Source organism: Malaclemys terrapin, chromosome 6, assembly GCF_027887155.1.
Source record: "Malaclemys terrapin pileata isolate rMalTer1 chromosome 6, rMalTer1.hap1, whole genome shotgun sequence".
Taxonomy (NCBI): domain Eukaryota; kingdom Metazoa; phylum Chordata; order Testudines; family Emydidae; genus Malaclemys; species Malaclemys terrapin.
The window spans coordinates 39,706,183-39,722,553 of record NC_071510.1 but is presented as its reverse complement, the minus strand read 5'-3'; the positions used below and the strand labels follow the sequence as shown (position 1 = coordinate 39,722,553).

Below are 16,371 nucleotides of genomic sequence, written 5' to 3'. Positions count from 1 at the left end.
TTAGAGTAGAGACCCATCTTCTGCCTTAGGATAATGATTTCTAACAAAGCAGGAATTTTGTTCTTGTGATAGAGGGTTAAATCCTAGTTCTGATACAGTCAGAGCTCCTCAGCTGGTGATTTATAACATTCGTAGTCTTTCCCTCCCTCTCATTCTCCTTCTTTCCATTAATCTGTCAGTATTGGTTAGCATCTCAGCACTGGCAAGCAGCAGTACATTTTATAATGTTCAAGAGATTATTAGTTGGAGATTTAGGGCAGTGCAGATGTTTTCAGGGCCTGATAGACTACCAAGGATGACCATTCAATACTGTGCATTATATAGCTTGTGTAATTTTATCAGTATGTCAAGAACTAGTTCTCCTATCTTGGTAATAGATTTTTTCCCCCTTAATTTTTTTTCATGACCAGCTAACATATTTCTAAGGGCTGGTCTACACTAGGGGGGGATCGATCCAAGACACGCAACTTCAGCTACGCGAATAGCGTAGCTGAAGTCAAAGTATCTTGGATCAAATTACCTGGGGTCCACACGGCGCGGGATCGACAGCCGCGGCTCCCCCGTCATCTGCGCTACTGCCGCTCGCTCTGGTGGAGTTCCAGAGTCGACGGTGAACACGTTCGGGGATCAATATATCACGTCTTAACGAGACACGATATATCGATCCCGGATAAATCAATTGCTACCCGCTGCTACGGCGGGTAGTGAAGACGTACCCAAAGCATGACTGTCCTTTTCCACTGACACTGATCTTCTCAGGCTCCACTGATGGCAGTCTACCAGATGGCTGTGAAGAGACCTCACTGCTGGGTGTTCAGCCTCCAGAGTCTGAACAAAGTCCAGCCACAGTCTCAAGGTGCAGATTCCGTCTAGCACCCTGTCCTGACAGCTGTGACCATGTGGTCCCCAGCCCAGACCCCGGAACCAGTGCTAGCCCCTCCGAATACTGCTGTATCTTTACACACCTTCTCCCAGAACTCTTCCCAAAGTTTACATGTTCAAGAGGCCACATGGTGGGTATAGCATATAATACAGACACTTCCCAGAAATCTGTCACAGAATTGCTCTTTATTAAATCACGAGACATGTACAGATCTGTTAAAAATAATAATAATTAATAATAAACCCTACGTGCATTTCCCTGCCTCTGTTTCCTCAGCACTCTAGAGCATTCTTTGGGCTTGGCTCAGGGTTTGTTCAGAGTCCTTGTGTTGTCATGCATGGCTTGTGTTCTGAAACATGGAGCCTTCTCCCTAGGTCAGCTTGCTTCCTCTGACCTTGGCTAGTCTATTCCTTTCCTCTCCACCACTGGACACCTTAATATACCCAGGGCCGGCCTCAGAATCTTAAGGGGAGGGACAGTAAGACTGTTTGAAATATACACCAAATTTAACTGACTCATTTTACACTAAAAATGTTTTGGCTGTTTGGTGGGAGGAGTCCTTTCAAATTTTACCACTACTAGCCCACAGCCTGTTGCTGCAGAAATTGAGCCCAGCTGCTTGTCCTTCCAATTTTAGAGATCACTTGATATCTGCTCACATTTTTAAGGCTCTCTTCAAGGGAAACTGCTAGATGGAAATGACAGCTGAGATCCCCTGCCCCCAAGCCAGTGCTGCATATAGTTTAAAAAACAAACTAGAAAAGCAGAACAGAAGATGCATCAGTTCCCAAGGATTTTTTTCTGTGCGGGATTCTCCCACATGTTGGAATAAGGTAGAGAGAGACAACAAAGTAGCAACTAGCAGCAGCAATTTAACTGTCTAGTTCTACTGGCCAGCTGGTGACATGGGAATAGCTGGAAGCACCATTATTTGATAGATGATGATTTCACTGACCATGTGTTTCAGCAAGTAGGTTAATCTACTCAACCCAGGGCAAGAATGCTTTAATAGTAATGATTTTAACTCCGTAACTCTTTCTCTGTCTGTCTCTGTCATTGTCTCTCTGTCACTAGGCTAGATGAGAAGACAGATATTTAAAAATATTTATTTCTATAGGTTTTAACACTAGCTCCTCTCCTCCATAAAACCTCTTCTTTGACTTTTATAGTGTATTTTTGCTAGCTGTAGTTCTAGATCTTGATTTGTAGGATCTGCTAACTTCTGAATTAGAAAACTTAGATTATCTATCCATTTTTAGAAAGACAGTATTGGTGCATTATTAATATAAATATGCTTGTATTGGTGTATGCTAAGACGTATTTCTGTATTATAAACTGTTTGGGTGTTCCTTAAATAATGTTTGGAGCAGGAACTATAAGCTTTTTTCATCTAGTGACCCCATAGCAAAACATGACCACTTAGTCCCCTTCAGGTGTACCCAGCATCAGCTGTGTGGATTCTTTTCCTGTGACACTTCATGGGGTCTTTGACCATCCAAGAGAACAGAAACAACTGTGTGCTTAATGGTCTGCTTTTGCAATAAAACAACTGTACTGGAAAAATTGGGTATGCTTCAAAATAGTTAATTAAGATGGGGATAGTCTAATAGAGGTGGACTTATTGTAGTTAACTGTACTTCTAAAAACACTACACTTACATCCTTCCTTCCTTCAGTTCTACCCCTTTGTTGATTAGTTGTCAAAGCTGGTCAAAGTTCTATTTAAATTATTTTTCTATGGAAACTGGGTTTTGTGTAACGGAATTTTTGGCAATTTTTGCTTTCCATGAAACATTCTACTTTCAGTCGAAAAACTGAAGTGAACATCTTTTTTGTTCATAAACAGAAAATTTCCATTCAGAAATGCTACTTTGGTGCCCCACGGGATTGGTAGTTCGGGTACCTCATGCTCCCATTTTTCTCTGTGGGCCAGAGATTACATCTCCTCTGTGCGCAGCAGCCATGTGATTCCTGTGATGCACCACAGCGTCTCAGCAAGAAGGGAAACCGTGGTGCATCTTGGGAGATGTAATCCAGCCAAGTCTGTTACCCTGGCTGTCTAACATCAGTGCTGAGTTTTTCTTATTTTCTTAGGTTTGGATGCTTTTTTTTCCTTCCTAAAACTTATTGCTGCTAAATTAGCATCTCGGGGAGGGGGTTTCCACTTGTAAATACTCTTTTTAGCACTGGACTCTTATTAACTATGATGTAGAATTCAAAAGTCAGATTTCCAGTCATTGATTAGAAATGTATTCTAAATTGCCCTTGGTCTTGAATTTGCAATATTTTGTCCATTTTCAGAATCCAGACAGTCAATGGCAATATGTTATAATTTTACTTTGTATTGGCCCAGGGAATGTTCACTGCACAGGGTGTTACCAGAGTGTATCTACGTACGTATGTGGGTGCACACACAAAGGTGTGCGTATACATATAACCTGCTAAATTCTAATATATAGTCCCTCTCCAATTTTTTTCGGGTGGTCTCATTGTCATTTGACATAAAAACAAATGTATTCTGTAGCTGACACCATCGAATACTTTAAATAGTTGTTTCAACAGTTTCTGAAATGGGATCTTCCAGATTTTATTTTGGGGTAGTTATTTGTTTATGTTGCTTGTTGGTTAATTGCTTTTTGGTTTTTGTGTAACAGGCCCCAGGCATGGAAGAGCTGATATGGGAACAGTACACTGTGACCTTACAAAAGGTGAGAGCTTGTGTTTATATTTTTAGTTTTCAAATGCTCTATTGATGCTTTTATTTTAAACGTGTGCTACTACAATTTTTATTAACCTATTTGTATCTGAAACTTGGTTATTTTTGCTGTCCAAAATGGATATTGCTCATCTTGAGGTTTTTTCAGTGCTGGGTAATCACAAAATTCTCATGATTTTTTTAAATCTATTTTGAAAAGACTCCATTAAAATTCCATCTTTATTACTGTTCAGTTTTGAGTAGTGATGGTCTAAATGCAATATGTACCAGCCAAATAGATAAATATGTAATTGACTAACATAATACAAAAACAGGATAACTCTGTTAGCAGATACAGTTACCAGGAGTACTTCATAATCTCAGATGTGGAGCTGCATTGCAAATACATTGAGAAATCAATGGAAAATGTATACCATTATACTGAAGAGTAGAATCTGATGTAAAAATTATTGTAATCGTGATTAAGGCTGCAATTCTGTCACAGAGGTCATGGAAGTCACGGATTCCATGACTTTCCGTGACCTCCATGCAGCTGCAATGGCCGATGCGGCTGACCCTGGGAAGTGCTCAAGCACCAGCAGTCCTAGGGGCAGCCGGAGCAGCAGCCCCGGGGATCGCCCGAGCATCAGTCCCAGGGGCGGCCCTGGGGATTGCCCAAGCAGCAGTGGCCCCAGGAGTGGCTGGGGCTGTGGCCCCAGAGGCTGCCAGGAGAGCAGTCCCCAGGGGCCTCAGAGCAGCGGGCCACCAGAGGCAGTCAGCCCCTACCTCTGGAGCAGTGGGGCCCAGGAGCAGAGATTTAGTAATGGGTATTTATAGTAAAAGTCATGGACAGGGCATGACTGTGAATTTTTGTTTATTGCCTGTGACCTGTCCATGACCTTTACTAAAAATACCCATGACTAAATCTTAGTCTTAATCATAATTATCAAATGCATGTGCTGCTATTACATGAGAGAATAGTACAACATGTACAACTCTCATTTTTCCTCTATTAAAGGCAATGTCAGATATTTCTATCTTTTGAAAACAAATTTTATTTCTGTACATTTTGGGGGATTACAAGGATGGTTCTACACACTTTTGCATTGCCTGGATATTCCAGGCCCCGGAGCAAAATAGAGCAGTTCCAATGATGTTCTCTCTCTGTCCTGCCTGACTCTGGCCCCCATAGGCCATTTGGATGGCCAGGGATCAGCTAAAGGTTGCAGCTTACTTATCCTACAATTTATTGCCTGCTCTGCTCAAATGAGGGAGAGGTCCTACAGATAACAGCCTCCTTTACAACACAACTCCTAATTCATTCACAGAGCATCATCCCTCCTGTGCCCTGAATAAGGCAAGAGTCTACAAAAATAGCATGTTATCTTGTAATTAAAGATTGTATCATAATACATACACATAAGGGGGGCAAAAATAAGGTTGCACGGGCAGCCTTAATTCTGATTTCCTAAATTTTGAGTGGTTGGCTTTGCAACCTTAATGTTCTTTTAATGTAATTTTCTGGGGAAATAATGCATCTTACATGCAGTGACCTGCTAGTGTTCATTATCTGCTACAGAAGATGGAGCACACATCTGTATGGCCCCACAAAGGGAGTGCGTGTAACTTTTCATTTCTTGGAGTTGTAAAGGCAGATTTAAAATCCAGAGGACATTCCCAACCAGATCACCGGTGGTTTCAGTTCTGAAGGGCAGGTGTGTAATGCACATAGACAGATTGGCAATGACTTTAGCCTCATTCATGAAGAGGCAGAATAAATTACTCATCTAAATTATTCTTTTCCATGAATATAAATGTAATAATTTTGTGCTAATTATTACAAATGCAAAACCACTTCAAAAACCCACTCTTAAATACAATAGTTAAATTCAGTCAAGAAATGCAAAAGTTGGGGATTGGACAGAAATGTTTACTTGAATGCACTTCACATCCTATGTGCCTTTGATGGTACACAGTACATTTACACTTTGTTATATCCACACTAAAGTACACATTTAACTGGAAAAACAAGACTAGAAAATACTGTAACACGCAACATGGTTTAGTTAACATTGTTCCCTTGCATTCCCTGATTTGCTGATGAAGTTACTATGCAATCTTAAATTTGCATTTAGCAAAATAAATTAAATAAATAAATAAATGCAAAGGGCCTGATTCTCAGCTTGTGTAAATCAACACAGCTCCATTGGGCCAAGTTGTCAGTTTATACCATCTAAGGCTGCTGCCCAAATGGTCTAGAGCTTGTTGAGATAACAAGCTCCATTAGCTCTGTCAGTGGATCAAGTCTTGATTCTGTGCTGTTTTTAGCCTGAGGCCTCCTGAACCTGGCCAGTGTCAACCAAGGCTCAGTGACTCCAATCAACTTCATACAACTATTTATTGGCCTTCCCCTGCTCCTACTGAGAGAACTGAGTTTTGCCACTGCCGTCAGTGGGAGTATGGCTAGCACAGAAGGGCTGTGAAATACATAAATTAAACTGAAAAAATGGAGAGAGAAAAAATTATTTTCTTCTCTAATGTTTCAGTTATAGTGAACTTTGATGTAACAAGTAACTCTAGGTATTTTTTTAAACAAACCAGACAGAAATGTGACTTAAATTGTTCCTTTAAGTATAGCAGATGCTGCTGGCTCTCCAGCTGTACTAAATGATCAGTCAGAATGTGTACACACACACACACACACACACACACACACACACACACACACACACTCTGAGTGTAGAGTGTGTGTGCGCGCACGTATGTATGTGTGTGTCCATATATATATATATTGCACACTCTGTTGTACTGCTCTGCATTCAGGATTTACTGGTGTTCTGGTTTAGATACAAGTCTTGCTTCCTCTTTCATTGCCCCAGTATATGCTTTTCTGGTTCACATTCAAGCATTCCAAAAGCCCCATGTTATGACAACCTACCCTTCCTTCAGAGGCAGGTTTGGCATAGGTACCTCATGATCTATTAATGCACTGCTTGGGGTGGTGGATGGTGACACCAGACACTTAGTACACATTTGTAGCTTCTTCTTTTTTTTATCAGCAACAATTTTGCATAGTCCCTTTCATGAAGTAGTAATTAGAATTTAGATAGCGTTGCATGTTCAGTTGTTAATTGCTAGAAAAAACTGCTCCAGGGTCTCGAGCATTCTAATCAACTGCAGCTTTCTACTTGGCGGTTAATTCAGTGTGAATTGTTAGCATTAGTGGGGAAAAAACAAGAGATCACACAGGAAACAGCGAGTCCTCTCATCATTTTTATTGGTCACAGGATGACATGCCTGCTTGGTTTTTGACTTTCACGATGGAAACCTCAAATTGGTTACTTTGTGGATTGTTTTTTCATTCTAGTTTGTGCAACGCTTCATCTGAACTGCATTTTCCTATCTAAAGTGAGTGTTGCTGTGATGACAGTCTGTTGGCTTAATCATAATCTCTGTCTCCATGTTGAAATATAATAGTGTTCAGTTCTGTTTTATGTATGTGTGTGGGGTTTTTTTTGTTTTTTTTTAGGATTCTAAAAGAGGGTTTGGGATTGCAGTTTCCGGTGGCAGAGACAATCCTCATTTTGAAAATGGCGAAACGTCCATAGTTATCTCAGATGTCCTCCCAGGTGGCCCAGCAGATGGATTACTTCAGTAAGTGTGCTTCCTTATATCCTCCATGTCTGGAATGTTTTGCAGATAAAGGTGCAGGTTTGATTTGAGAGCCTGCCCCAGCAACTTGATCCAGGGTGTTTCTTTCTGTAGACTTGTGTGTCAACTGTCCATATTTTAAATGAAATCATACCTCTTTTTTTAATCTCATAAACAAGTTAATCTACTTTAATGGCGGTATATTGTATTGTTCTATACATAAGCATGTCTTCTTTGTGTGTTTTTAAGAAAAAAAACTTTAGCAGGACATTACTTCTCATGGCAGCCTTCTTCACATACATAGTGTCCTTGTTGACAGCTTTCAAATGCTGGCCCTTAACACAACAATATCTGAAGCCATTTCCCTCCACATTTGATATGATTGCATGATGTCTTCATTTAGGCATTGTCTGCACTAAATCTGTTTTCCTGAAACTTTCCATTATTTATGCTGCTTGTGTAACTCCACCAGCCGTAGGAATGTGGGGATGCTAATGTAGATCAGCCAACAGTGACTGCCTCTGTTTTAGCAACAGCATCATCTAGAACTGCTGTGACCAGGGTCAGACAACACAGAAGTTAAAATGCCAATGGCATTATCTATGCTATGGCGACCTACTTGTGGAGTTGTAGTGGTGAGAAATTTTATAGAAAAAAGGTTGTTCACATCCCCCAGAGATTAATCTTTTTTCCCTGTAAAATTTAGCTAGTTGCTCATATTCACCTAGATTAGCTAGGGGTTAATGTCCAGAGTGTGATTTTTGGCTAGCACGGTTGGTTTACAACAGAAAAATCTTCTTCCAGAGTGGGCAGGAGAACTGTACGATTACCTTGCCAAACAGTTCTTGACAACATTTGTGGAATGTTGTGGCTATAACAGTTCAAGCTATAGCATCAGGTGGAATAAAGGCTGTAGTTCTAATGTGGCTGTGGAAACCTCTGCTGGCGGTAAAATTCTTAAAATGTGTGTCAAGGTTTAAAAGAATGCACCCATTGATCCTTAACAGATTTTGTAAGTTATTGTTTACAGTGTTGTAGCCATGTATTTATGGACTGAATAGACGCACTGGATTTATGGCTTATTACAACAATCTATAACACACACACACACACACACACACACACGTCTTTCCTCTCTATAACTGGAGGGGTGTTAACGGCCATTTGACCTTGAATGGTCCTTTGGAATACAGGTCTGTCGCATCTTACGCGCATTTAACATGCGCGATTTCAGCTTTACACCGTCGGCAAAACCAAAAAAAGAGAAAAAAATAACAATTTTAATACTGTACCTGTAGTGCGGGCGATTTCGCCCGCCATTCAACTCAATGTAATTTTGACTATACACGGTTTTCGTTTTACGCGCTAACCGCGGAACGGAACCCCCGCGTAAGATGAGACTCGCCTGTATATGCTTATGCTAACCAATCTGTTCCACCTTATATTTAGCTGTGACAGTCTGAGTACCCATCCCAGACCTCAAAAAGAGCTCTGTGTAGCTCAAAAACTTGTCTCTCTCACCAACAGAAGTTGGTCCAATAAAAGATATTACCTCACCCACCTGGTCTTGTAAGTTATTGTGAATCCTGGAATCAGCACACCGATCAATCACACATAGAGGCATTTAAACCAAAAACCACCAACAATTAATGAATTGTTAAAACTGGAAGAAGCCTTCAGCATGTGGCCTTATTTAAGCTCTTCCAGTTTATATAAACTAATATGGATGTTTAAGGATAGCTTGCGTTCTGTTTTTTGTTAGTGAATGCACAGGACATTCAGAACAAAAGTGGAATTCAATTTGAAAATTAAAGGATGTCCGTGCTAACCCATCATGTACTTCTTTTGTAGAGAAAATGACCGGGTGGTCATGGTTAATGGGACCCCAATGGAAAATGTTCCCCATTCTTTTGCAGTGCAGCAGTTAAGAAAAAGTGGGAAAGTGGCTGCCATTGTAAGTTAACAATTACTAATTCTTTGCATTATAGTTGTACTTATAACCCCAACCAAGATCAGTACCCGCTGTGCTAGGTGTATACACTAGTTCATACACACAGTAAAACCTTCCATGCCTTAGAGCTTGCAATTTAAATAAAAAAGCCAAAACTGTATGTGGGGAGAGGAGAATATTATCCCCGTTTTATAGATGGAGAACAGAAGCAAGTGGGGAAGGATTAGGTGACGTGTCCAGTGTAACACAAGGAGCCTGTCTATGGCAAAGCAGGAAAATGAGCTCAGATCTCGTGAATCTTAGTGCAGTGTCTTAACCATATGACCAACCACAGTTAATGTCTCTGTTGTTGCCTATTTATTTATTTATTAAGATGGAGACAACATGCTGTGCCCTGTACAAGACACACAATGTACAGTTCCTTTCCAAAGAGTTTACATCTAAACAGGTTGAGCACGTGTTTCTTACCTCCCTTAAGTAGAGAGTATTGTTTGCTTGGGCACAGCACAGTTTTTAGAAGCTTTTAAAAAAAATTACTTTGTTTATCAACTTATGCCGTTAAAGCAATTTAAAAAAAACCAAACCACTCTTGCTCTGTTTAGATGGATGAAACTAAGGGGATGTTTCTAACAACCGACATAGAATTTTAACCATATCACTTCACAGTGTTTTGAAAACAAAGCTTCTTGAACAATAAGTTGCTTAGAGGCTCTTGCTTTTATGACCTAGCATTTGAGATTTTCAGCATTTGGAATATGATTTAAAATGGATGTTGAGAGAGGTGCTCTTCTTTGTTTTTGTTTTGTGTTTAATACAAACAGGTAGTGAAAAGACCACGGAAAGTGCAGCTCACCGCTCTAAGGAGAAGCCCCTCTCTTGACCATGATGATAGAGCTTTTGATGTACTGGATGACCCAGCAGAGTTTGATGGCAGGAGTGCTCGAAGTGGCTATAGTGATCGGAGCTGGCATAGTGGCCATGGAGGTCGCAGTCAAAGCTGGGGAAACAGCCCTGATAGGAGCTACCGAAGAGATCAAGATAGAGGGCGCAACTACAGCAGAGACCACAGCAGGGAACGCAGCTACAGCCGGGATGGAAGTCGTGGCAGGAGCATTGACAGGGAGAGAAGCTTGGACCGAGAACGCAGAAGAGACCGGAGCAGGGGCAGGAGCATCGACAGGGAGAGAAGCTTGGACCGAGAACGCAGAAGAGACCGGAGCAGGGGCAGGAGCATCGACAGGGATGATGGCTATGAACGTGCCGCTGGTGACTACAGCCCACCCAGGGATTATAGTCACAGACATCAGCCTGACCCTAGATACGACAAGGAAGCAAGGAGTCATAGTCGAGACAGACTGAATTCCCACAGCCCCTTGCTTGAACCACGACGCCAACATGAGTACCCAGGACAAGAGGATAGACCTATCAGTGTTCTCCTAACAAAAAGCAAACCGAATGAAGGTAGCTGTGGGGGGGAGGCAGGCAACGCTTCTGGTGAAGGGATAGATTTAAGGGGAAAATGCTGTTCTCTCCATTGGCTATTGGGTGGGTGGCTTTAATACTCTACGTACAACTGCTTACCTACATTCCTCCTCCACTCCCTTACCGTTGTGTGTGGGTGCCATCTACTCTTTGTCCTTGGACATGGGACTTCCTCCTTGCCTGTACCATCCACTGCTCTAGTCTCTCTGGGTCACTGTGCACTCTCGCTCATTCCTCCTATGAGCTCACTACCCTTCCAGTTCTGATGGAATCCACGACTTTGATCATGGTTAAATTTACACCAAAGTTAAATTGATACCTGGCACTTACAGATTAAAGAGAACCTGCTGCATCCTGTCTTTTAGTGTTTGGTTTGGCTTAGGTTATTTGCTTTAGTGGAAGGCAGGTGAGGTTTACAAAAGTATAGTTTGGGTGAAATGGGTTGATACATGCACCTCTAATGGCTCAGGGTTTGGTTCAAACTAGAACTAGTTCATTCATCGTTAGAGTAATTAAAAAATAAACTTTTAGCAAAACATTGGAGGGTGCCTGGGTGTGTGTGTGTGTGTGTGTGATGATTTTAATAGCGTCACAAAAATACATATGTCGTGCAACAAAACTACACTTTAGATTGGGTTGTGTCAGCATTTCACTTTATAAATCCTGTTTTCCTGGGATTTATAGAAATCCACTGCGTGGGGGCACTTAGCATATTGTAAATCATCTCTCCATAGGAGCAAACCTGTTCTTCTAAATCTGGAACACACCACTGCATCTATCTTAATAGCATTGGTGGAAGGGGGAGGCTTATGTTTTGTTTTTGTTTTTAAATAAAAATTAATTTTGCACATGACAGGATCACTTTCATTATGAGTTTACAAAAAAAAAAAATTATGCTCCCATATGTAAAGATAATGCACACAGAGATACGTACTGTGCATGTAGAGAAAATCTGTTTAACGACTTTGCTTAAGAAGTTCGTACGTAGCTAACAGGTGGTACAAAAACACCATGACCATTCAGAGCTGTAGTAGCCTGTTTTGTATGTGATGGTGTTGAAAATGGGAAAATAGCTTAATTTGACAATTCTAGAACAGGCTGCTTTCAAAACAGATATTTTACTTTTTAAAATAGAATACAGTGGTTTTGGCCCCTCTATGCTGCTGGAGCTGTGCAGGAATCTAGCAACAGCTGTCCTGCTGACAACTCCACTGGCGATGGGACTGTACTGGCATAAAGCCAGAGAGCCAACTCCCTCCCTATCCCCCAATGTAGGGGGTGTATCTGGGGAGGGGAGGGACCATGGCTCCACTTCTCAAATACTGTAGTCTCTTAGGGGCTATGCTAAGTTATCCTAAGTTGGTGCCATGACGAGCCACTACCATTTGAGAGTGGGGGAACCATAAATGCCACCCTAGATGCCCCCACTGCCCTCCCCAGCCTCCTGCACTAGCAGAATATGGCACAGGAGAGAATCTGATCCATTAGGTACAAAAACCTGTCATTTACAAAAGTGAAATGTGAGACCGTTGGAGTGTAGGACTGATGTCCCGTCCTTGAGTCTTACCATGTTACCTCTGCTTCTTAAGGGGCCTGATTCCCTTTTACTATAATGTGCTGTGTTGCATGTGATTGTGGTTGATGTGTACACAGCCTAGTTATTAGATGTAAACAATTACTCATTCTGCCAAACTACAGGCTGTGAATTTTTTTTCTTCCTTTTCCAGAGTATGGTCTCCGACTTGGAAGTCAGATTTTCATAAAAGAAATGACCAGTACTGGCCTGGCAACTAAAGATGGTAATCTGTATGAAGGAGACATAATACTCAAGGTGTGTTGTGGACAAAGGCATGCTGAAGCAGCATATATTTATTACAATGCTTCTTTCTGTGCTGAGGTGGTTTTTTTGTTTTGTTTTATTTTAAAACCTAATTAGAACATCTGCTCACTGGAAAGGGGATGAGCAGATTTGATCTTTGACATGACTTCTTATTGCCATTTGTGTTCTTAATTGTTTGCTTATAATAGTACTTCTGCCTCATATGTACAGATTAATGGTACAGTGACAGAGAATATGTCGCTAGCTGATGCCCGAAAATTGATTGAGAAATCACGAGGAAAACTCCAGTTGGTAGTCCTCAGGGACAGAAAACAGACACTGCTCAACATCCCTTCATTGCATGACAGTGACTCAGAAATAGAAGGTGAGGTGTCTTAGGGCCAAAAGGTAATGTCAGTTCTACTCCCTGTAAAAAACAGAAAGTGAAGCTGTTTATATAAAGTGTTTCTCATAGGATAGTGGTAATGCAAGTACCATATTTGATTGGTACCTATATTGCAGCTATTCTGTAGAAAGACAAAGAAGCAGCAAACCCTTTTCCTTTGGTGTAGGAAGAACCTTCAGTCACTCAGCAGGCCTTGTGTCTTTCAGTGACCTTTCTAGCTGATTCATGAGTAATGTTGACTAAACAAAGCAAAGCCCAACTCACTATGGCCAGAAGGAAAGTCATTTTAATACAAGGCCCGATTCATGACAATGGTGGGATGAGCTCAGTTTTATTTCACTCTAAGGACACTTCCACTCCTTCCAACATTCCAGGGAAGGAGACAGAATTATGGAATCAACAGTCGTGGGGGCTTAGTTTAGCCTCCTCCAAGCAACTTCCTGGATCTTTTTCATATGAATAGTCCCTCTAAGCATAACCTGCATTGGGAAGGGTGCTGGTGCTTCACTGGAAACATGATGCTGTTAATTGATTCAGGAAGTGTGTTTCTGGTGTGAGAATATTCAGTGCAGCTTCTTGGAGCTGCTGAGAATGGGTCGTGGCTTGAATTTGTGAGCTACAGGGAAAATTGTTTTTCTCTCTGAAGGACATTTAACAGCTCAGCTTCATGTTGTTTAACAGTGAACCCTCTGGACTTCCAAAGAAGAAATTGGGGAGGGTAATGACAGACAAGCCATTTTCTTTTATTTAATCTTTTACTATGCAAGATTCGGTTTCAGTTCTTCGCAACCACTATCTCTTCTTCATTTTATAGTTCTCTTATTTCTATAACAATAAAGCTAGGCAAGAGCTCAAACCAGTAGGATGTTAATAATAGTTGGGAAAAGTTTACACTTGCTTTTGATGCTCCTTGGAATTTCTTTCTGGATGTTACAAAACCTTCCTGAAATATTTTGTGGGAGACAAAAGCTCTGAGAGGTGCAGGTCACTTCTCTTTCAAGCCCCAGCCACAGTCAAATCTTTTTTCCAGAGCGGGGATAATTTATAAATACTTCATATTTTGTATCTAGATTATTGCAAGTAAGTAGATGTGGATAAATGTGCAATGAAATTGAAGACCAATATCTTAAACAGACTTACTGTACTATTCTCTCAATAGATATTTCCGAAATTGAGTCCAACCGATCAAGCTCCCCTCAAGATGACCAAAAATTGCATCACTCTGATTTCGACTCTCATTCCTCCAATGAAAAACTAAAGGAAAAGCCAAAGTAGGAAGTGTTACTCTTCTTTTTCTTACTAAAGAAGACATTTTTAATGTGTACCAAATTTTGTTTTAATGTTCTCAATTTGTTGTTCTTTTTGTTAAGTACAAAAGAGGATCCACCCAACAGGTTGTCCAGGATGGGAGCGATGCCCACACCTTTTAAATCAACCAGTGATATAGCTGCTGCTGTCATAGTCACTGAGACAAACAAAGAACCAAAGTACAAAGATGACCCGCCAGGTCAGAGCTACAAATGTTCCATTTGAGATGTTTTTTTCCTCCAAACAAAACCCATTCGCTGGCGGGAGGAGGGGCGGGGGAGGGAATTCCAAGGGGTATAAACCCTCATGCTTCAGGAATTAAGCCAAACGTGAATTGGAGGGACTTAGGAAGAAACTTTTCCTATGGCTCCCCAGATTATTCCTTAATTGTCTACTACAGGATTTCTTGCACCTTCCTCACCTGGTGCTAGCCACTGTCAGAGATGGGATGCTAGACAAGATGGATTACAGGTCTGATCTGGTATGGCAGTTCCTGTGCAGAGCAGCCTGCAATTCTTCTTATCTATAATAAAGAACTAAATAACCAAGTCTTTATTCCATTGAAAAGAGAGGACAGGAGAGAGCTTAAAGATAAAGCACAAAGGTTAAATGTAGGTTGAGTGCTCTTATCCTCAGAAGTGAATCTATACAATTGTACTGACAAAATCCTGGCTCTGTTATCTCCCAGGAAGGTAGGGTCTGAAGGCATCTCTTATCCACATCTTCCCCAGTTGATTGACAGTTGCCATAAATTGGCTCAAAGGGAATTCACATCCAGCCTTTTTGGCTGGCATAGGCTGACTGGCCTTTGGGGAGATCTTAAGAGGACAATTGGAGCAAGAGATTGAATAACAGATTCCTGACAAAAAGAAAATTGTAGGGGGGGAAAAAACCATTTGAAAAGGATTACATAATTGGGAGATGAGCCTGAAATCATAAGTTAATTTACTGCCTTGACATTTGTTCTTTAGTTACTTTTTGACACTGCAGTCAGAGTGCCTTGTGCTTTAAGCTGCAGATCTGCACTCTTTACTGGCATACATGATATTGTTGTAACTGCTGCCTGTAACTAAAAACCTTTCATTCTTTTATGTCTTGTTTGTCCAGTTAGATAACTTTATGGTTTTTACACACAGTATTTCAACCAAAAGTAGCCCCAAGAACCTTTCTTCGGCCTAGTCCTGAAGATGAAGCAATATACGGGTATGCTGCTTTCAACACCTGGTTTTTCTCACCATCTATCCATATTGCTTTTTTTGTTTTCTTTGGCTGCTTTCTTCATGCATTTGTAGTGGTTTTCCCCTAAACAGTCCTATGTCAAGAAAAGATAACTTGGGTTCTGTATTAAATAGCTGACTGACAACATTTAGGATGAACTTAGTTTTAAAAAAGGAGGCCTAATGTATATGCACAAGAATGCATGCCCCTATATTTGTATATTCAGTCCCTGATTTCATAGACTGATTGTAAATGCAGATTGATAGTTAAATACCTACCTTTGCAATTTGCACACACAAACACAATTGCACTTGCAAATGTAGGTATATATCTTTATGCATGGTCCTTGGACCTCCTCCTCTATTTTAATCTATGGTCTCTAATATCCAAAAATCTAATATGCAGAGAGAAATGTAATCTATAAAAAGGGCATTGATAACTTTGAAAAGGATAAAACTTTAGAGGCTGGATTATCATAAAGTAAGGCCTAAGGTCTGGGTATGGGGGTTTTGTGTGTGTGTGTGTGTGTGTGTGTGTGCGTGTGCCTGCTTTTGTACACACCCATTCCACAGTTGTGTATATACAAGCTGGAGATTTTTGCAGCTAAATGTGTATCTTCTCAATCCCTAGTTTGTGTACTGTATGCAGCTGTGGAATCTGCACACTGAAAAGCAGTAACAAAATGTCTGTGGACCTAGGACCTAATTTTTTTTAATCTACCCTCAAGTGAAATGTGATAATGTTGACCTCTAGAACTTTGACTGTCTAGAGTCTAATATTTGAAATCACTAAGGTGCTTTATAGGAATACAACCTGGATACTTTTTTAACATAAATTATTAAATTTAAATGGGCTGGTGTTGGGGAGAAAGTAATAAATCAGTTGGAGATTTGGATTGAAGGGGTGATCCCTAAAGAAGGGGAACTGAAGATCTGTTTATTCCATAGTTCCAGTAGAGA

At 40.8% G+C, this 16,371-nt stretch overlaps 1 protein-coding gene across 3 annotated transcripts in view; it reads left to right on the top strand.

Annotated features, from left to right (window-relative positions):
* Positions 1 to 16,371, top strand: part of TJP2 (tight junction protein 2) — an 87,946-nt gene that overhangs the window by 53,968 nt on the left and 17,607 nt on the right. For all 3 annotated transcript variants that reach the window (XM_054032629.1, XM_054032628.1, XM_054032627.1), the window contains 9 exons: positions 3,537 to 3,590; positions 7,107 to 7,231; positions 9,080 to 9,182; positions 10,001 to 10,640; positions 12,389 to 12,492; positions 12,712 to 12,865; positions 14,046 to 14,157; positions 14,257 to 14,393; positions 15,331 to 15,397. In XM_054032629.1, the coding sequence (XP_053888604.1) occupies positions 3,546 to 3,590; positions 7,107 to 7,231; positions 9,080 to 9,182; positions 10,001 to 10,640; positions 12,389 to 12,492; positions 12,712 to 12,865; positions 14,046 to 14,157; positions 14,257 to 14,393; positions 15,331 to 15,397 (1,487 nt within the window). In that variant the 5' untranslated portion in view covers positions 3,537 to 3,545. The remainder of the gene's footprint in view (positions 1 to 3,536; positions 3,591 to 7,106; positions 7,232 to 9,079; positions 9,183 to 10,000; positions 10,641 to 12,388; positions 12,493 to 12,711; positions 12,866 to 14,045; positions 14,158 to 14,256; positions 14,394 to 15,330; positions 15,398 to 16,371) is intronic.